We start from the raw sequence: 22,640 nt of genomic DNA on the forward strand, positions 1-22,640 counted from the left end.
ACTCATTTTTTTTTCTGTAGCAGCAAGAATTCCTTGGAGAATTACCCGAGTTCCAGGCTATACTTCTGTAGTCATGGTAATGTTGTCTGTGGCTAAACTGCGAAGATTTGGCATACTGCATTTCTTGTACTGTAAATGGGACTGTACATGTGCTAATGGTGGTGCAGTGCTGTGCGTGTGTGTCTTTAAGCCCTCTCATGTCAGGCAGACACTTTCAGATTTGCCTTTTAAAGGGAACGCTTATCTTTCTAACTTCTGTATTTATTTCACTATTATGTTTTCACCACTATTATGAAATTAGGCACTTGTTCCTAATATTTTAATTATGGAAGAAGAAATAAAGCTCTATTAAGCAACTAGCAGCCTTTCCCCTTAGCTCAGTAATTGAAAAAGGGAGGCTACCTTACACATGCAACTGCTGGATGCCCTTTCACAGCAATACTTTTATGGTGCCTTAGCTCTTTTTAATGTTTGAGTCAGGAGAAATTACCAAAATGTAATTTGTGGCTAGCATACTTTTCCCTCCCACACAGAGCAGATTATTGGTAGTGGATATAGCTGGCTCCCTGTGGAGTTGTCTGCTTATTCTACTCATTTATTTAATGCCCTTCCTGTCCATCATTCTGTCCTCCCTTCCTTCAGAACTTACAGACACAAGAGCATTTTGTTTTGGTATTGACAGTTTGAGGGGAAAGGGTGTATAGAAATCATACATAGCTTTACGTGTAGCTGTGTGAAAGTTTCTATAGAAAGAACATGCTATCTACAATTCCCATGTATTCTTATTATCAAGTTATGCCATGTTACTAAGTCATATTCATCATGCATGTTGTAGTACTTTAGTTGCCCAATCTCTGCTAAGGCAGCTTTGAGCTAAATATTTCATCAGAACCAGGGAAATTATCAAAATGAGGCTGCTGTGTGAACGCAGGTTGCTCTTTTTGGTTATTTTCTGTTCATATAAATTCATTTAGTATCTGCAGACACTTGCCCCAGCTGGATATGCTATTTTCTCCATCCTAGAGACTGCAAGTAAAGAGAAAAGAAAGGAAAAAAAAAAAAGGAGAAAGAGCAAGAGAATAAACAAGTTTTGCAATAAGAGATCTTTTGACCTGGGTATTTCATATTTTTTTCATTGGTCCAAATGTCTTCCACAATTTGAGAGGGTTAGCAATGCAATTTATTCATTTTCTCCAAGGGTGAGGCTGCATTTAATATGTGCTCTCCAGGATTCCATGTTACAATATTAGTCAATAAAATCCTTGTCTGTACAGTACTTGTGGTTATAATTTCCCCCAGGTAGTGGAAACTCAGTAAAGTATTGTTTAGGTTTTCCCTTTGCGCAGATCAGAGTGTTTTTAGCTATGTAAAAAGGCCTGTTTTTCTCCAAGTGCATGTATTTGTTGGTGACCCAGCTCCTCTCTCTGATGAGCTCTGTGCTGCAAAGCCTTCCATCTTGGCATCTGCGAGCAAAAGTACTGCTCCAGATAAAATCTATGTCTGCCTTGGTTTTGAGTGGTTTCACAGTAGAGAGAGATACTCCAGCTGGTCTGAACAGCAGAAGTGATTTACAGTGAGCCCACTTACACTACCAGAACCTGCTCTTTAATACAGACACACCTTTCTGTGGTGATGTACTTCTAATGCTCATTGGATAAACTGGCTGAGCCAACCTGTATTAGAGAACACGCTTATTTGCCATGAGCCATTGGCTCCTCCTGTCATGTCGTGCAGACACAATATGACTGCACAGTTGACATTGTAGATCCTGATAGCATTAGCTGGGGTTGAGGTAGTCTGAGGTTGTAAACAAGGCATGGTTTAGGGAGTGGGGTGTGAGATCCTTTCTTTAGAGCCGTTAAAAAAGCTGGAAGAGGCAGGCAGGCTTTGAGGCGTGGATGGGCTGCTGGGGCTCGCCTTGCTCTAGTTTTGTTCAGCAATCACAGGCAGCAGCATCGTCTGAAAGGAGGAAGCTCAGTCTGCAGATGGGCAGCACTGGTGCTCAGGACCTCTCCTGTGAGTGCTGCTTTGCAGCACCACACTGATTGCACAAGTCTGACCTGCTTTTCTCCTTGGGGTTTTGTAGACCTAGAGCATATAGGAAAAAATCCTTAAAAATGCAATGCTTCAGAAACCTGAGAGGAAAATGAGAGGAATATCTCATTTATTATTATTTTCAAAATCTTCTTGGCCACTGTTGTGGATTTTGAGTGTGGGGGTTTGCTAATATTAGGGAGTGAGGCGGATGGGCATCACCACCCTCCATAGGAGTGCTGTTCATGGAATGGGAGTGGGGCTGGGAGCACATGAGTCTAATAGGGCTAAACACAGCCTTCCTGAATAGGCTGCTAAGTCAGCTTTGCTTTATAGGTCCATATCAGGAGAGGTGTCAATGCCTGTGAGCTCGAAAGAATTTAGCACCTGAATGGATTTATTTAGTCCCCAAGCACATGTTTCAGTCTGTGTGAAGCCTTGCAAAAGAAGGGAGAGGTGACTGATTGCCTATGCTGCAGGTGACAGCAGGCAACACTAGAAAACACAGGTCTTGGCAACTTTTGAAGCAGTAAAGGGTAAAAAAAAAGGTAACTGATTCTTCAGGCAACCCTTGCCTCAAATGTGTGGGTTTCAGCATTGGAGCAGCAAAGATAAAGTGTTATCTTCATCCCTGGTGCAATGCTACTGGAACAAAAGTTATGCCATGAAGAAACTTACTTTGCATCAGCCTGCAGTGGGCTTTGCATCACTGCTGACTGCACATTGAGTTTTATTAGATGCTGGAGTATGATCCTATTAGCTATCACTGAGTATCTAATTTCTACCATTGTCTCATTGTGCCCTCACAGATCACACTCCCACAGAGAGGAATTTACATTGTTTCCTCCTGGTAGATGAATTTTGGAATTCACTATGTACAAACATCAATGCCAGTCCATGGTGTTGGATCAGTAATGCGAGAGCATGTTTGGTGGTTCCTTATCTGTCTAGAGTATAAATGCAAAACATGCAGCAAACTGTGTGTTATTAGAGATGGTATCATACCTGCAGTTCGTGTGCGTCAAAAAAGTCTGAAAACATAAGAAACTGATGCCTGGGGGTAACTCAATGAAAGTGGCTTTCCATACCACAAATGTGAAGGGCCAAAGCATGAATTTTTTCATTTATGTGCTCCACAATCACAACACCCTGTGCATGCAGAAGTTTGCATACAGCTGTTGTGCAGTATCTGTATTCCAGACCCCTGTCCCAGCTGGTTGCAATGCTGTTTAAAAGCGCCCATCTCTTCCAATCCATAGTGAGGGCAGCTGGATACCCAACTGCCCAGAGGCAGCTAGCTACCATGGTGTAGGAGGGGGACAGAGTTCACCGTGTGGGACTGTGAAGCAGTTCTTCCTGGAGATGCTGCTGCACTGATTTCTTCAACACCACCTTTCCTTCCTTCCCTCCCTCTTTCAATGACTTTGGCCTCCGGTGTTCTTCTAGGATGCCATGCCCACCCAGAGTTAAGCCAGCATAGATAATTCAGGAATCATTTGTTAGGGATGTGACAGCTGGAGAAACTTGTGCTTCAGGTTTACTTGGTTAAGAAAGATTTGGGTGCAGGACAGGATAAAGGCAAACATTTGCATTTTGCCTTTTTGCTTTGGCTGGAAGGAATGATTTTATTTGAGATACATATACATTAATTATGTATTTTTATATATAAAGTATATAATATATACATAAATATATATAAATTATATTTATACATTATATATATATTAAAATAAAGCCTCTGAGAAGTCATAGTGCATCTTCAAAGCAAACTGCTAAACTCAACTGCTTTTACCAAATGCATGCAAAATTTTCCCCTCAAGATCCTTCCTTGGAGGTGCTTGCATTGTAAAACCTGGGGCGATGAGCAGTGTCACTCAAGAGTTTCTCCATAGGACACCTTTAGACAGTGTACTTACATGTATTTAAAAATAAATATATAGATACACATTTAACACATAAAATTCTCTTTTGGTACGTTACTGCATACAGTAAGCAGAAAGAAAAACAATGCAGAACCAAGATATGGGAAGAGAGGCTGCCCATCTGGTAAACTCTGAAAAAGAAAGAACAAAATCCTCTAAGAGACACAGACACAAACAGTTGTTATCATTGTCCTTCTCTTGCCATTTAATACATGTGGTTATTTCTTTGTGATCGTTTCAGATGCCTCAGGAACAGTACGCACACCGGAGCACCATGCAGACCTCAGAAGGACCCCAGGTATACAAAGTGGGGATTTATGGCTGGAGGAAGAGGTGCCTCTATTTCTTTGTGCTGCTCCTAATGATTTTAATCCTGGTGAACCTTGCTATGACCATCTGGATTCTGAAGGTTATGAACTTCACAATTGTAAGTAGGGGTTGCCCTGAAAGGTCTGGGGAAGATGAGGGAGGGTGGTGGTCTTTCCTCTGAGCATGACTTCAGATAGAGCTTTGATAAGGGGGTGTTTATTTGCCATGGATAGCCATTACTACAAATTCACGCAGTGATCCTCTTTTTCTGCTGGTGATGTCTACAGTATTGCCAAACTGAAGAATCAGCTCAGTGTTGCAAATCATGTTCCTCCTACCTGCTGTATATATACATGTATATATGTAAACAATATGCACCACCCTCCCCTAATTTTCAGTTATATAGTGTTTTAAGATTAATGAAATAGGTTATTTTGAACTGGGGTGTGAGTATGGGTTCAAGCCTTTCTTTTAGATTTTTTTTCTGCTTTTGTCCATGACTGGGAAGTTGGGAAGCTTGATTTGCCTTTTTCTTAAGAAAAATTCATGTTTTATTTTTTCATAATGGCGTGGTTCCAGAAGCTTCATGAAGAAAAACATTTCCAGGGTAGCTTTCTGGGTGCGGTACTTAGGAGAAGTGTATCTTTGTCCTCATTGTGCATGGCTGGTTGGTGCACATCAGTCCTGCCAGCAGCATTCCCTTGCTGTACAGATTCACTGGCCAGGATTAGCTTTCCAGAAGTCCCTAGAAAAATGTTGTGCAGCTGTACTGGGAGGTAGACTGCATTGGGCCAGATTGTGCCTTCGGGGCCCAGAGCACTCTGTGCATCACTTGAACTCTGTTCAAACTCTCTTTGAAATCTTAAGGGGTGCCTTAACTTCAAATTGTCTTTTTACAGTGTAAGCTTCACCCCTCCTGCTCAAACACACAGGAAGTCAGAACATGATGAACCAGGCTCACTCCACTTCCAGAGCTAGTGAGCCTTTATATAGTGCAGGCCCTGTTTTTTTCCAGTAGATAATTTGTCCAGGCAGAATGAAAATTAAATGATTGCTCCCCTCTTCTTCAAAGCAATTACTGCTCCCTTGGTCAGATGGAGTTATTTTAAGATAATTTGAGTCTTCAGGAGAAACTGAGTTTGAGGCTTTAATCCTGGATTTACTTCATGAGAGAGCTGTAAGGCTAAATTCCCCTAGACCACTTTCAAGGGCTTTCCCGCCAGGCACTGATGTGAGCAGTGCATTTGAAGTCTCCCAGCATTTCTTTCTCTGCTTTGGTCTTGTGAAGTCCTGAACAGCTGTGTCCAACATTATGTCATTAATGGGCCATGAGAAGTTGAGTAAACAGTCTCTGACTTACTGTATCCAGCAGACAAAATGCTGTGTCAGGGGAACTTAGCATTCATTTTCCTAACCAGGATGCTGTCAAGGTGTGCAGAAGATTGCAGTGCTTGTGTACTTAGGGAGCAAGCAATTATAAAGCAGTAATCAACAAAAAGCTCCTGTGAGTGGGTAAAGAATGAGCCAAACTGGTAAGCAATTAATGCTTAACTAGACCAGGTATTTAATCTTGTGAAATTGGTGCCATTTTGATACACATTTTGTGCTGAACTGTGGTCTTTAGATAAATGTAGTTGAAAAATAGATATTTCTGAGATGATAAAGACTGTCATATGCTCATTATACAGGCAGTGCCCAAGCACGAAATAATGGGATTTCAGATTCTCACTTTTCAGAAATGTAACTTTATTTGTTTAGAATAACATAACTTTGATATGTCGGTCCTATGCATTATGCTATTTGGTGGTGGTGGTCAGTTAACCCTCCACAACCTGCTTGGGAAAACAGGTGAACTTCTCTGTTCCTTTCTCCCTCACTGCCATCTCCTGATGCATTGCATTTTTCAGGCCATCTGCAGAAAGATAGAGATATGTTTGTGATACATCTTAGAGATACGTATAGAAACCTCCCACTTCCAGCAGGTCTTTCTATCCCACTAGGATATACACTGGCTTTTGGGGGGATGCACTGATCTTCCATCTCTTGTCCAATTCTCTTTCCTTAGTCATTTGCCCTCTGATTCACTAAGGATTAGTCCATGGGTAAAGTGTATTTATATATGGGTTTAGTTAACTCATATATTCTAAAGTTAGTAGGTGATGAACAGCAATTAGTGATAAAAACACAGATGGTAGCACTGAATCCTGCAGTGGGAACTGCTTTATGGTTATAGGCGTGGCCACACTAGTCAGGGTGTGTGTCTCTGACACAGCCAATTGATGATAGATACAACAAAGAGGCATGCAAAATGTGATCCTTGCCCCAGTATGCACCCATTCATCTCCTGCTAGCTCTTTGGATCCTGCACTGTTCCCTGAGGCTGGGAAAACCACTTTGCTAAGTGAACTTTCAGAGGCAGACTTTTATCTCTAAATAACAAATGTAGGAAAGCTCTTAAATGAAGAGATGCAAATATGGAAAAAATTTTTTAATTTGTTCCTGTTCTGATAAGAGGAGCTGAGAGTCCTTCTGGGGCAAGAGAATGATTCAAGTCGTCAGTAAGCAATAGCTGTTGCTTAGCAGGTCTGAGTTACCCCAGTGCTTGCAGAGCAAAAAAGGCAGGGAGAGTTTGTATTTCTGTTCTTGTGGAAAATGTAGTTATTTCCAGTATCTTCCCACCCCTGAGCTCTCCTCCAAGAACCTGGGTCTGTTCAACTCCACGCAACAGTCCTGGCACTTACTGGAATTTAATGAGTGCTCATTATACCCAATAAGTGCTCACAGTATTTTAATGAGCACAGCAAACTTGCTCAAGAAAACTCAGGCATGTTGTAAATGCTGATCATGGGGAGTGGAGAAGGGAGGAGGAGATGAAGCAAAACAAAACCACCATGCATGTTATAGCAGTATCCATATACACCACTTCCACATCAAGCCCTGACCTCCCTTTCTCTCCCTTCTGCCTCATGTACCAGGAGACAAATCCTTCAAAATCAAAACATAAACTGCCAAACAGTGGCTTTTAGTAAGCAAAGCATCACTGATATATTCTAGAGTTTGCTTTTATCTGAATGTTTAAGGCTTAAATAAACTTATGTGTGGCTGTTGCTTTTTACATGGGGCTTTCAAAGCAGAGTCACATTTGCTTGGAGCAAATTGGTGACTCTAGTGTATCCTCTGGCACATTCACTTCTGATGTAGTTTTTGATCCTCAATTTGTTTCAAATGCCTTTAACAGGCACAGACTGTATGGAAAACAGGTCTGGAGGGGGCCTCAAATACCATCTGCCTGTCCCACAGCTGGTTTGCGTAGCCAGGTCCATTTATCCTGCTCATTCACATCAGGGCTATGCTGCTCTGGGACTGCGGGAAGCTCTGTCAAGGTTGCTACCTCTTAACCTTACTTTGATTTTTGCACCAAACCACAGAATGAATATGGACCAAAGCCACCAATTTCGGATGAAACCCAAATGCACCCTGAAGGTGGTCTAACCTAATTGAGGTAGAAACCACCATCCAGCTCTCAGCTTTCAAATGATACATAGATGGAGGGAACTCTGCTTCATTCAGATCTTGGACAAACTTGGTTACAAGTATGTGGTTTGCACATAGTGAGTTTGGGTAGAAAACACTAATGCCTGTGGATTGTGTATGTGGCTCAGTCTGAAGGTTCAACACAGGCTTGGACTGTATCCTGCTGTCACGGGGCTCAACCTCAAGCTATGGAATGCTCAACCTCAAGCTGCACAGAGCTCAGCTGAGACAGGCAGAGCCCTGTGAGGGTTTGTATATGCCAATCTAATTACAAGGCTGCAACCAGAGCTCTTAACAGCCTTCCTTTTTATGGTCCACATGCATTAGCATCCAGTGATGTAGTTCTTTGGCAGTAGGATTGCTCGTGACTGTGCATATAAGTACATACATTTTCTCTGTTGTATGTCTGTGATGGGCTAGGGATCTCTATTTCAGCTATTACTAGTAAGCTTAAACCACTTTTTAAAAGCTTCCTGTTCTATTAATTTCTGAATATTACAACAAAAGATGTGCTTACACAAACAGAGCAAACCAATGTCCTTACTTCAAACAGTACAAGGCTCAGAAGACTTGGATAATGGCAATAGCAATGCATTGACCTCTTTCCACAAGGTAGTGTACAATGCCTGGTATTTTAAAGAGTGTTAAGAGTCTAAGCATTATTCATTAGTACCTTTTTTTGGTCTGTTAGGCAGCAGGAAGAGCTCTAAACAGGAGAGACAAGAATTGTGTCCTGTTGTGGCTGCATTTAAATGGCAACACCCACCTACTTGTCTGCCCGTCAAAGCACTGAGGACCCTTTGCTTTTCCTTTGCCCTTCCCTGATGTTTCTATCCATAGCTGCCTGTTTTCATGTTTTGGGTTGTAGGCTTTTTGGGACAGAAGCTGTTTGCATGGGCGTCCTGTTGTCCTATGTATTGGCAGTTTCTAGTAAACTCTAAACATTAATAAATGGAAAAATAATACTTTTCCCCTAATCAGTTTGCAAGGTTTGAAATGCCTGATGAGCTGTCTTCTAAGAATCTCCCAAAGCAAAGGCACCAGCATAGGCTGTGTAAGGAAAACGTTCTGCAGCTTTGTGTTATTTGTACATGCACTTCCAAGGAAATGTAATGTAGAAACAGGCAGACAACGACCTGCCTCATCCCATTTTCATTAGGATGCAAAGAGAGGGGGAGCTTTACCTCCTGGCCTGATGAGGCTGAGGTTGGGGTGCTCCATAATCACAGCAAACACAAACTCTTGTCTTCTCCTTCCAGGACCATGCCAGGTTTATTGAAGATTTGCGTCTTTTAGCATGAGGTTGAGCCATGTTTTACTGTTTTAATTGAACAGGAACAAATGACTGCTGCTGCTCAGATTTTTCCTTTTTTGCTGCAGGCTGCATTTGTAACTGAAGGGTTATGGTTTCGAATCGTTGAATGAAATGTTAGCTATTTAGAGAGACAAAGTGCTGCTGTAGGTGGCACAAATGCTAAATATCATTATTATCTTGCTTTCTATATTAAAAGTTGATAAGAAAAATGAGCTTTAAAAATTTGGTTATGAACAGTTATTTCCAATACAATTACTCCCTCTTGTGTGTAAACTACCTGCCACATTTCAATTACAGGAAAACAGTAGGATAATAACACAGCCGTAAAGATGGATTAGAGTTAGGAAAACTCATTACTGTAACAGGCAGGATTCTTTTATTAATGATTTAAAGGAATAGACTTTGTTTTGGTTTTATTTTTTTTAATTAAAAATTGCCCCAGAATAAACTGACTGTGCAGTTTATATTCCCTCTTCGTGGTTTCTCTGGGGTCTCTTTAGGTGCAGTGATAAGGCCAGCATGGGAAAGAAACGTGAAGTGCTTTTCAGCTTCTGCTTTGTAGTGCAACTGTAATCTGTCAGCTAAAATTGTTTAGAGTCAGAATTAGAATTACTGTATCTTTACTGAGGAAAGAGTGAAAGGTTTTTGTTCCTCTCTTCCTCTCACACACATGCATATAAAACTGCACTTTTCCATCCTAATTCATGTTGCTCTAAAACAAGTAATTGTTTTGAGGCTGCCTGCATGACCCAAGAGCTTTGTGTGTTTCCCTTCTTTCCTCATTCACGTGGACTATATCTCCTGATATAAAGATGTTAACGTTGTAGTGGTCTGACAACACCAGCAATGCTGAGAGTAACTGTACTATTAAGTGAAGAAGTTTCTATGGGCAAAATTGTTACCCCCTGGAATTCAGAAGGAATCTTGGTGTTGACATCAGCGGATCAAGCTCTTCACCATAATGCTTTTTATTTGCAAGTTTTTTAACAGTCAATTCAAATTTTCTTCCTTCTGGATTGAGGAAAAAAATGTGTTATGCTTTTGTTTTACTCTTTTTAGAGGTCTGAATTTTATTCCTGAAGAATTTCTATTTCTGTACAAAAACCAGTTGAGATTACTTATCTTTTTTAAAGATGCATATGGCACTTTTCTGGCTTCTCTCCTTTGGTGTTTAGAATCATGTTTTAATGGGATATTGCGTGATGTTATTACAAGTTTGCCCCTTCACTACTGTATCCTCCCGAGTGTTAAGCATTTGGTACTGATGACTTGCTGAGTTATACTGCATCAGTTTCTTCCCGTGCTACACCTTTGAAAACTCAGTCTCTGATAATATTTCACTTTTATTATCCTAATATCACATTTTCTCAGCCAGGATAAGCGCATAAGGGTTTCATCTTCTTTGTTACCAAAAAGTGATGAAAGGACCCCATATTTTTACCTTACTGTCTCTACTCTCTGCTGAGCCACTGAGTTTTTCAGAGGCCTGCCATAGCTCTGGATATGCCTAAAGATATGTCATGGGAGCAAAAGAAATAGTGAAATAGTAACTATTAAGTGCTACCACTAAACCAAGCTGGATGTGCTGCACTTCAGTTGTTCAGGTAATTATTTGGTTTTATTCTTTGGCTGTTGCACAAGGCAGTCTATGGTGTACTGAGTGTTACAATGGCAGATGGCCCTTTTCTCTCATATACTTTGGGTTGGGTTTCATGAAGAACAGAGGTTTATGTGATTGTACTTCCAACTCGATGGACAGGCTTCCAGGTCTCCGTTCTTGATTGTTTCTAAGCCAGTGTTCATACTTAAACCATGCCAACAGATGTATCCAAGAGACAGGAATATCTCAAACATACTTAATTTCTGTATTTCTCAGAGGCAGAAGAAAGCAATCCTATTTATTAGTATCCCTACTGTGAAAGAAGCTGCTACATAAGTTCTGTGCTTGCTGCTAACCAGGAATGAGAGATATTACAAATGTCCCCATACTAGAAAAAGCTTTTATTGATGCTGTTTTCCTACTGTACACCAGAGAATTTAGCCCTGACACCCAGATACCTCGGGACCCAGCATCTCTTGGTTATTACTACTTCTGTTAGCAGGAAGCTGTTGGAAACTCAGCGATGCCCCTCTCCTCATATTTTCAGTTCAGCGCATGCATACAGGCAACTGGCAGATGTGCTGTATGGGCCACGCTGTCAAGCCTCAGTAACCAGTCTTCAGCATATCTCCACAGCAGGAAAATACATCACTTCATAAAATATACAACATGGCTTTGTTTGGTCCCTCAAAGAACAACGGGATTAGAATAGATGGAGCATGGAAGAGAGTGGCAAGGACTTGGGTGGTTTGCAATATAAGTTTGAGCATTTGGTCTCTGGCATAAGGCTTCACTTCCAGGCATTTCTGCGTGTGAACACAGAGGGTCCTGTCTGCTGGTGACTCCCATCCCAGCTGTGCTGTGGGGAGCATGATGGGAAGGTTTATCAGACCTGGAGGAGCTGCTTCATCGCATGATAGCAGCAGGACCTGGCAAACAGGAAGGAGAGCATGGGTGGGCTGTGTGGGGGTCTGAGTCATAAACTCTTGATCCCAAATCCTGCTTCTGCCACCTCCCTCCAAAGGGGTTTGTTCTCAGCTTTTCTTTCATCTGAAGAAATAAGATATTTTGCATTAGCATTCGTCTCAGTGCCAGCAAAAGATCTTCAGACTAGCAGTTCTGCACTAGAGAGGTTTGTCTCTTAGAGAACATGTAAAAGGTATTATTATAAATGTGCAAAAGAACAAAAACAAGCTCGCTGCTAAAATGTCAATAATCAGTTAGTCCTCTGAATAGCACACAATCTGATCCCTCCCTATATTCTCACAGTACAGTGGGAGAAATGTTTTAATTTGGGAATTCACACAGAAATGACGTGCCAAGCTGAGCTGTACAGTAAGTTTTCCACTGCTGCTTCCCTTGTTCCTTGCTCTTCTTTTTTCTTTCCTCCTGAACTTCCTGACATGCCTCCCGCACTCTCTCTGTAGGAGAGAGCAATGACCTTCTCAGCTTTGAGAACCAAGCAGGTTATTGCTATAACAAAAAGATAACTCTTCTGAAGCACCTCTTCTTTGTGGTTGCCTTAAGGCTTTGGTGCTGCTTGAAGCAGCCTCCAACTGCAAAGCCATCAGCTTTTCTGAAAGCTGCTGCTTAAAATGCTTCTTTGCATTTGGTTACGAACCCCTGCTTGTTTGCATCTTGTAGCTTGTTTGCATCTGGGTTGTAGCATAATCCATGGAAAGGGAACAGAGATGGCTCTTTCTTACACTGTAGATGACTGTGCGAAGTACAGAACAGCAGAAACCTTCACTGTCTTTGGGTGAAGCCCCAGCTTGAGGGTTCACTGCTGCCTGTTAGCTAGGATAAACTTTTGTGTTTGACTAAACAAAAACAGTAGGAGGAAAGTGCCATATTCTCTATGCAGTCGTGTGTATTTGCTTTATATACCTTCTGTCAGAACTTGCTGTAAAGGCTGATAGTTCTGAGGACAGAATTACAGCCCTGTGGTTGTATGGAGTCTTTCCCGTACCCTCCTGCAGGTGCTGTATTATCACTTCACCACTTCTATGCTACCATACCTGATTTGATAGATGCATTTAAAATACTTGCTTCCATTTCACATGCCTGTTGTTCCAGAACTTTGCTTTGGAGATGAACTTGAATATATCATTTGAATTCGTCATATCTTGCATTTTAGTTCTAGTCATTTCCATTTTAATTACGTTTTCCCCATTACCAATCCTGCCTTCAATGCCATGGTCAACAGTAAGATGAACTGAAGTAATTATTTGTATTGAGGCACAAGTTTCTATGGGACTACACTCCGGTGCACTTGTATGAAGGACAACCTGTTAACACTGAAATGATGTGGTTGCAGACAGATTTAATAGAAGAGGAATAAATTTATGCACATAATTCAGCCTTGACCTCATGAGTTCTCATTACTTCATGTCCGCCTAACACTACTGCCCACCTCTTTCCTTTTTAAATGCGATCCAGTAACTAATAGTGAAATTATGGCAATCTGCTATATGAAATTTTTGATTATTTGCATTTAATTAAAAGCTTCTCTTGAGAAAATGAAGGGCAACTTAACCTCAGAGGAGCCTCTGCATCTCCAATAATTGCTTCTAATTGAAGTCTTTAGAGTTCCCACCCCACCACAGGTAAAGGGGAAAAAAAACAAACCTGAAAAGTTTACTCCCACGCGCAGGGTCCCTGAAAGTTGGTTTATCATTATGCTATTAAGGTGACTGAGGGTCCTCATAAATGATCCCTCAGTGTAGGTTAACCAGCTAAAATTAAAGTTTTATTACTCTAAAGCCTGGTTTGAGGTGTGTTTAAGAGAAGTCCAAGGACAGAATCCATCCTCTCAAGCTGGCCAGGCTGTTTGACAGTGTCCATGCAGGAGGTGTAGGTGTATGTCTTGCCTAAGTCATAGAATCATAGATCATAGGGTGGTTTGGGTTGGAAGGGACTTTAAAGATCATCTGGTTCCAATCCCAATGGTTTCATTTCCATCACAGGTTTCTGGTTTTGTGCAGTTCTTGCTGAATTCCAGTGGTATTTTGGTTATTCTAGCAAAAAAAAAAAAAAAACAAAGAGGTATGTGAGGCTGAGCAGCAGTACTGCCTCTGAGGCTGAGAACATCTCAGACATCTCCCTGTTACTCCCAGCTGTACAGGGCTCCAAGGCCACAACTTAGTCTTTGTTGCTGCAAGAAGTAGATCTTTCTCATGCCAGCACCTTGCTCTGTTAATCATGGTGCATAGAGTGTGTCCCTAAAGCAGGCATGGCATTTTATAAACCACCCATCTGTGGCATGGGTGTTGGGAATCAGTCCCACCCCGGTCACCAAGGTGCTGTGGTGCATCAGGCACAGAGAGGTGAGCTATGGCTGGATGGGTCTGATGGGAGCCTGCGGTTCTGGGTCTAGGGTGGAGCACAGCACCTCGTGTTAAAGCCACCACCTCAGGCTCAAGCATACGGCACTTCAATTACACATTCTTCCTAATTACAATGATCAGCATTTCCATGCCGATTCTGGCAGCACAGTAGCGCTGATTGCACCCTTCGGCTCTATTAAAATCCCTCCTCGTGTTACGGATCTGAAAACAGGCATGACAGAAATTCAAGTGTGTATGTTGTAGCAACAGACATGGCCATTTTCTGCTGTTTATTCTCTCCACTGAAGACAGCGAAGTTGAAAAACACAAGAGCGTTCTGCTTTCTTGTGTTCTTGCATTGTTCACTAATGCCTTGTATCACACAAGTCAGCAGGAATGTGCATGTGATTTCTGCTTTTTATTATCCTGGAGGTTATTTGTAATGTGTGCTGAAACACATAAAATGTCTAGATGAACTAAAATCTTTCAGAGTGACCCCTTAGAAGGCTACCAGTGAAATGCTGGAAATGGAAATGTCATTGTTTGTCAGCAGTAGATTTGTCATTTTTTTTGGAGTTGCAGCTACGGTTAAATACATAAAAACATGTGTAACCTGCCTCTGTTGTTTCTTAGCAAGCAAATATGCTTGGCAAAGTGAACCTTTTCATTTTGGAAAAATGAAAAAGTGCTTTGTTTCTCTAGGCAGAGCCCTGAAATGCTTCTATTTCGTGTAGGTGCAAGTCATATAGACATGTGTAGGTGCTAATTTTGATTCAGGTTATTTAGGAAGGTGGTATTATTTCTGACAACAAATATTTAATCTTTCAATACAAGACATTAAAGAATTTGGTTCTAGGAAACCAGGAAATTAAACGCTTTTTACAGTCTTTATTTCCTTTGCATGCTAGAAAGGCAGTTGCTGCTAATTATGTATTTGTACACACCAACCACTTCAGCACCTACAGAGAGACAGCATCAATAGAGACTGATAGAAGGTTTGCAGCAAAGCCTTGAGCCTTGTGAAGGGGAGGAACTTCAGCCTGGGCAGCTGATGGTTGGGTTGTATAAGGACTGGGTGAATCCCGGCGCTGCTGGGGTTTTACAGAAAACTGCATTGTCTAGAAGGGAGAATGATCCAGTTGACCAGCAGGTATAGATTATAGGGCAAATTGCATCTTTATTTGAAGTTACATGTCAAGATCGATTGACCAAAGATATTTGTCTTTGTTAATACTATAAAGGATTCAGTCTTGTACGTTGCCCTAGAAAAACCCTGTATGTTAGAATAGATGTGTTTAATTCCTTTATCCTTCCCAGTGGGGCTACTTTTGCTGCCATTACAACTTTCTTCTAATAGAAAGCTTTTCTGCAGAACAGTTTGCCTTGTCAGTCCTTTCGTCTTTAAGCTGAGAATGAGGATTTTTTTACATATTCAGAGCTAAAATAAATATTTCTCTGTATGGGGAGACTGAGGCCAGTCTGTTGTGCTTGTGGTGATGGGAGCCCTGTGAGGTGGCGGCCGAGGCTGGGGCTGGCAAGGTAGTTCATTCCATTTTGCCTGTAAAGTATGCTAAATAAACCCAGAGTAGTCGGTCATTTGATACATGACTTGGTTCTCCTCTTACAGGGATGTAGATGCATGGCATCTCTTCAAGTTTACACAGGTATCAATAAGAGAAGAATAGGTTGGCAGCATACAGCTCCAGAAGAAGGCTGCAAAGGAAAATATTGTAAGATTTGTAATGTAGGCAATATCTGTGCAATTGAAAAGAAGAGTGTGTCCTGGGTTAGTTGATTTATTTTGTTTTCTGTGGTAGTGGTGTCACCTGGCCCCATAGAGAATAAAGGAGACTGTTGCTTTGGGTTGGTAGTAATCTGTAGGATCACATGTTAAATGGATTTCATTTACCTATGAAGTTTGTCGGTTTAAAACAAAGACGTAAATGCTGTGAGAATTTGTGCAGTACAAAACAAAGACAATGATCAAAGTGAGCTCTGTCAACAGAAATCTCTGGAAACAACTACAAATCTGTGCTTCTTACAGAAGGAAGCTCACAGCTTTGGAAACATGGCACAGGAGCCTGGAAATGGTGGACAATTATACATTAATCCTGGTAAATAAGAGTAAACTAATCTGTTGTACTCATTTCTTACCCTACTTTTCTTCATTGCATGTTTTCCTCTTTTTAAAATTAATCCATTCAATAAGAAATGTGAAGTTAAATGACTACATAAACTGCTTAGTCACAATTATCACTGGTGTTAACATTGGATGAGCTGGCAGAAATGCTTACTGAAACAAGTCTAGAGAGATGATGAGATTCATGGTGGGGAAATGACCACCATTCATCCAAAATGTTTTCAGTAGGAGCACTGGGAAGGGAATACACTGGTGCAATCTGTAGTTCTTGTTTTTGTTTTAAAGGTCTCTAATGAGCCATGTGTGCAATGCATTTCACCCTGGGAAATCCCACTGAAATCTGGCACTTGGATTTCATTTCTTGTGCTGCTATATTTAGAGCAGAAAGCAGATCCCCCAGCGTGATTCCTTCTGGCTTATAGAAGCCCTGTGAATTGTCTCAGTAATATACACTAATCGGTTACCTAAGCTGCCAGCCCCCCGTGGAAATCCTTTATAACAATAAAGAGTGGAAGCAGAGCAGTTGCTTGTACTTTCAGGCTGCAGTCATGAGGCAGTAATCAGTTGTATCTGCTGTGGGGATGAGGAACAGATGACCTCAGTGGATATGGTGTGGTCTTTGTTATTGTGGACTGTTGCTCAGCACTCTTTTTCTGTGCCTCCTTTTTTATCCTATGGGTAAGGAGTCCCATTTCCAGTGAGTTTTAATGAGTAAATTAGAGTTTTTAAAGATTGTTGTCTCAGAGCATGTACATTCCTTTCCTCACTGTCCATCCATGTTCACTAGTAAAAGTAACAGGCAGTCTGATGTACTTACTTTTAATAAGTTCCCATTTTTCTTGACCTTAATTCTATTGAAAATCATTCACATTCATGCTAAGTCAGGCATTCAACATCTTGTTATAATCAAAGGAACAAACCTATCTTTTCAATACAGTATTCTTCCTGTGCTGACACCTTCAAGCCCAGCTGTACCCAGATTTCTTCAGCTGAAGTGCCAGTGTGGTCCATGCCTTGTGCTAAAGCAATGTGGTGGCATGGATACTTTTAACTTATGGAGTGGGGAGGGAGCTAATACATGCACATCAGTATTTGCAGTGTAACGTGAGCATATGACATCTTTATATTCTAGTATTTTGAGATGTATTTCAGGTATTTCATACGCTTTCCATACTTGTGTGTGTAGGAAAAGAATCTTTAAAACTTAGGAGCAGCGAATCAGTATGGCTCTGTAGAAATTACTTTCAAAATCTATTAAATTAAGCAGAGGAAATGTCCATCCTGGCAGCTTTTTGTTATCTTTCACAGTTCTTTGATATGGATGTAATTTTCTGTAATCACTCAGAAAGATGGCTGGATATTTTTTCTATTAAATTCTGAAGGACTTAAACCTTTTCTGGCTTACCTTTGCTATTTTTTATGTTTATATACAACAGTATAATACATCAGAATTTTTATATGTTTCCCATATAAAAATGAGCCATGCTTATAGAGGCTGTCAGACTTCCTATTCCACAGAATAACTGGAGCATCACTGTGAGTTGTCACCAGCCTAAAATTCACATATAGATGCCAAAATGTCTTGTTTTATGGCCCTGTTGCTATTTAACAGCTAAGCTGTGCCCTTTTCTTCATTTACTGTCACTATCCAGAAGTACATTAGTGCTGGGAGATGCTTCTTGCAGAGATCCCAGGGTAGCTATGCAGCTTTCATGGGTGCCCTGAAGTCAGCAAAGCTGTGTGTTGGCTAAGGAACTGGCCACGCTATGATAATTAAGTAGTAAGTTAGGAATAGTAAGGAGACCAGTCTACAGTGCTTTAACCTTCTTTCAGCAGGTTTCTTCTACCAGGGATTGGAATATAAAATAATTACTTTTTGCTCTCTCCTCTGTGTTTAGCATCAGGAGGTTTCTGATAGGTTTTGTCCCTTAAAGACAGCAGTAAATGCCTAGCAGGAAGCTAGCTGGCATTTATAACCTTAAGCTACTTAGGAAATCAGAAAAGGTGCATGGTTTTATTTTATTTTATTTTAAAGAGCCACAATAGCAGAAGGCACTGCCTGCTTTGCAGGTGAGTTCCACTCAGGATGATAAATTATGTCTGAGCTGAACCAAAATGTTCCTAATGGCCCTAGTCAAAAGGCCTATTACAGGATGTCTAACTCACTTAAATTCCTTTCTGCTTTAAATCGTTAATGATGAAGTATTTTATGGCTAAAGGGATATGCTCTTAAAGGGTACTTTACTTTAAGGTTAGCCAAACTTAAAAATGAGCAACTGAACTGAGGTATACAGACTTGCTTGAGTGACCTTCTGGTGGTGGAATCAGGATATTGTCTCTATGGGTGGGTGATTTTGTGAAGATAGTTGCAGAACAGAAAGAAGGTTTATGAAGGAGGAAGCAGAGGAACATTTTGGAGCAGAGAGAAACAGCAGCTTTGGCTTGCCCTGGTGGTTTTTAAATCACACTTTTGATATAGCAGAAATAACAATTTTTTTGTCTTTCATTATATTTGGAGAAGTAAGCTTTATGACATAAAGGAGGTTTTCCCAAAGGAGCAGCTGGTACATCGTAAGTCACCAGCCCTGCACTGGCTTATACAGCTATTTGCTTTAAATCCTGGTTTTGTAGCAATGAAGGTGCTAAATCTGTCCAGTAATCACAAAGGTTTGGACTCCAGTTCTGTGCTGCTGCCTGGCCAGCTGCTGACCAGGCATGCCACATGCTTGTCTGTAAGGGTGTGAAAATATGTAATAGATACATATTGAGCATCGTCAGCTATAGGAACTTCTTCATTTCTTAGATTTTTAATACCTCCTGAAAGTGAATCACAGAAAATTCCAAGTCACTTCACATAGTATTGTTACTTAAGTACTACAATTATATACTATTCACATAGTATTGTGTACTCACAGCAGCCATACACATGTGAATATTAATGCATGAAGGTCCAGTTTTCCTCCCTTTAGGCTCAAGGGTGAATTTGCTGGACTTGACATTTATCTTCTAATCCTTTTTCCATGAGTGTCATAAGTCTGTTGATTCAGCAATTAGTCTCATCTGCCTTCAGTCAGAGCATTGATTCAGGGCCAGCAAGCAGCACACACAGGAGGGGGTACTGACTAGAAATACCGGGTCTGGCCCCATAAACATATGTGCATGCCTAATGTATGTATGTAGAAGTGGTTAAGCTTGCAGAGAAAGCTGAAAGAGCATGTTTTCCAAAGCATCTACATTGCTCTTTATGGTGTGTGGACAGGTTCCAGGTATCTAGGACTGCAACACTGCCATCTTCCGTCATTTTTATTGCAAAATAAAGGATGTATGCTTTATAAATTTCAAGATACCCATTTTCTTTTTCTTTCTCCCCTCCTGATGGTGCAGCTCCCCACTGGGGATTTTAAGCAAGCATTGTTCCCAGCTTGTTTGGGATGCTGTTACTGTGAATTCCTGGCCCAGTGCACTGCGAACATCTGGCTCCTTCAGAAAATTTCTGTTCCCCACTGTGTTGCTTCCCCTTTGATATCTGATGAGTCAGCAAGTCTTTAATTGCTGTTCCTCTTAGCCAGGAGGGCTCTTGTTCAATATGTTAAATATTTGATTGCCTCAGCTTTCCAGATAGAGCAGGGCATGCATTGGGATGTAACAGACTCCTGATGCCAAACCTGTTGCCCTTCCAGGTGGCAAGCTTGGGAGCTCAGCCTGAGGCTGTGTCTGGGAAGCATCACCTGGAGCCCAGATAGGATATGGGGAGCAAGGCTCAGGCTTCTGGGAGGCAGTTTTGAATAGCAGCATCCCTTCTCAAGAAGACTTGCTGCAGGAGGGTCTAGAGTTGCCTGGGAGGCCCATGCATGGCCAGGAGGCGAGTGTGGCAGTGTGCTCTGCTCTGGCTGCTCCCAGGAGTCCTTTTTGTTGTTTTCTTAAAGAGCAATTTAGACGTAGCCACTGGGATACTTCTGTGCTTGGTGGATTATGGAGTGTGCCTTCAGGGACTCAGTGAGATGAGGCATTATAGCCAATAAAATTACCTTCTGGTAACTTTCCTGAATATTATGCATGCATTTCATAGTCAGTGAGCTGAAATAAGGGCATTTTTTATAGCACTTTCCAAGTATTTTAAATGAGTGTGTTGTATAGGGACAATCTCTTGTGTCTTTCATAAGAAAGCCCAGCTTCCAGGTAAGGCTGTTATTGGCCCCACCACTGGGCAGAGTTGGTTCTTTATCCATACAAGTGGCTCCTTGAAAGTAGAAATTCAGTTCAGCATTCACAAATATGCGCTGTGTGCTCACAGAAAGCTGGGACTTGCTGTTTGTCACTGCTGATGTGCTTTGGGGAGATACCTCTCCACATGATGCTGTGTAGGAGCGTGCAGACTCTCACATCAGAGCAAAGCATGAGCAGTCCTGAGGATAATCAGAAAGTTAGGTCTGAGGCAGTAGCTGCAATGCAGACTGTGGAGGAGAATATCCCCAATGTACCAGTCTGCATCTGCCTCTGGACTTCATATTCCTCTGAAGTCACTGCCTCTGCATTTCTAATGGAGAATGGAGTCATATTTGGAGTAGTATGTAGAAGAACAGCGAGAAATTCAGAGCATACACATTTCAGTCACTTCGCTTGTGGGTGGCACTGGAGAAAAGAAAGAGCTCGATCAGAATAACGGGGAAAGGAAGAGCCCTATAGCCTTGCTTTGTTAATCTCATTAGCCTGGTCCTAATGTAAGAGAAGCTTCTGCAATGGACACACTCAAGCATTGGGATGAAAAAAACTGCAGAAGTTTCTCCCCCACCAAGTCAAAGGAGAAGCAGTCTCACTCCCACTGAAGGGATGAAATAAATGTAGCTGCTACTAGAGCAGAGCAGTAAACATCAGAATAATCGTTTTGGAGAGCAGACCTCTTAAGCAGGCCTTTAGATTAAGAAAAACAGGTGCAGAGTAAAATTCTGTCCTGAAGCAAACTTGGCAGTGCTGCAACAGTGAGATGGACGAGCCCTATGAATAGATAAGTGGAGTTTTCCCACATTATTCAGTGTGCCTACTTGCTGAACAAGTGGAGCAGAAAGTTCTCGGTGGATGAGGAATGGGAGAGAGCAGTCCATCCACGCAGAGCCGTGACTTCTTCCAGGCTGTTAATATCAGGGATGTTTATGACCTTCCAGTCAAGCAAGGGGGAGTAACTCATCAGCAGTAAGGTTCAATCTAGCTAATGTTTGCAAGATTAAATGCCACTTGCAGACCAGATCCGATTGCCAATTTTATGGTGAACCTATTCTATCATTACAATTTTAGGTGTTCGGGCCATGCAGGTTTTGAGCTCCTTGGCATAAATTATGGTGCCATATGCAAAGAGAAAGCTGACTAGAAATGCAGGAAAGCTTGAAAGACCTCCTTGTTCAGAGACAATGCTGACAGCTCCTGCTACAATGCCTTGGTAAAGCCAACCATTTCAGTATCTGGATTCTGCAGGTGCCCTTGATGTGAAACAGTTGCCCTTGTGTCCCTTCAGCCACAATCAGTTCTTAGGAGCATAAAGCCAGTGGTCCTACCTGGACTATGTTACGTGACTGGTGGGGCAGATGATTAGTGACCTACATGGTCTTCAGGGCCATGTTGTTTCCCTGTGGCCCTGCAAGGTTTTATCTGTTTGTGTTTATTTGCCACTTACAGATTTGGCCAGTTATCTTCATTAGTGGAAACCAGTTGATAGTCCAGTCCTATGCAAGGTATTTGAGCACACAGGGAAAGCTTATTGGCTTCCAGCTTTAAGCACAAGCCAAAGCTACAGAGCTTTTACAGCAGTAATACACCCTGTGGTCTAGATTGGAAAATCAGAGAAAGAATTTGTGACTTTACACAAATATCTTGGCTCTCTAAAGTGGATTTGTAATGGAAGTGGGCTTCCAGTCACCTACTCAGTGCCTGTGTCAGGGAAGATTTCTGTAGAGGCAGTTTACCTGTCTCCTGTTGATAAAAATAATTGGAATTATTGGACCTTCAAAGCCATGGAGAAAGTAATGGATGACCAGTTGCACTCCAAATGAAAAAGTAATCTGTGGAATAATTAGTGCCAGTCAACACAAGCCCAGCTGTGAAATATTAATGGGTTGCTCCATCAGTCCATACAGAGCTCTCTATCATCCTCATGGAGAGCAGCATGAACACAGCAAATGGCTCAGGATTTGTAGTCAGCCACGTTATTGACAGGGGCAGAATAAGATGTTCTAATGTGGTATATGCTATAAGCAGGTAACAGTTATTGGGTCCTAATGGAAAACTTTTCTTAGTATTTGTAAGCTCAGAGGTGATGTGTTTTATGTCTCTCCAAGCACCCGTCATCTCGCAGTGGACAAGCAGAGGCAGCCTTGTGCTCTACAGATCTGTGCATAGCACTGCTGTGAAACTCAGCAGCGTGTGACAGTCTTGGAGAAGAAAAAATAACTGAACAGAGGGGTTTCTA

At 41.6% G+C, this 22,640-nt stretch overlaps 1 protein-coding gene across 5 annotated transcripts in view; it reads left to right on the forward strand.

Moving 5' to 3' along the window:
- SGCD (sarcoglycan delta) overlaps positions 1-22,640 on the forward strand; it is a 335,598-nt gene that overhangs the window by 193,029 nt on the left and 119,929 nt on the right. For all 5 annotated transcript variants that reach the window (XM_034066623.1, XM_034066622.1, XM_034066620.1 and 2 more), the window contains one exon: positions 4,198-4,383. In XM_034066623.1, coding sequence (XP_033922514.1) covers positions 4,198-4,383 — 186 coding nt within the window. The remainder of the gene's footprint in view (positions 1-4,197; positions 4,384-22,640) is intronic.

Source organism: Melopsittacus undulatus, chromosome 10, assembly GCF_012275295.1.
Source record: "Melopsittacus undulatus isolate bMelUnd1 chromosome 10, bMelUnd1.mat.Z, whole genome shotgun sequence".
NCBI classification, from domain to species: domain Eukaryota; kingdom Metazoa; phylum Chordata; class Aves; order Psittaciformes; family Psittaculidae; genus Melopsittacus; species Melopsittacus undulatus.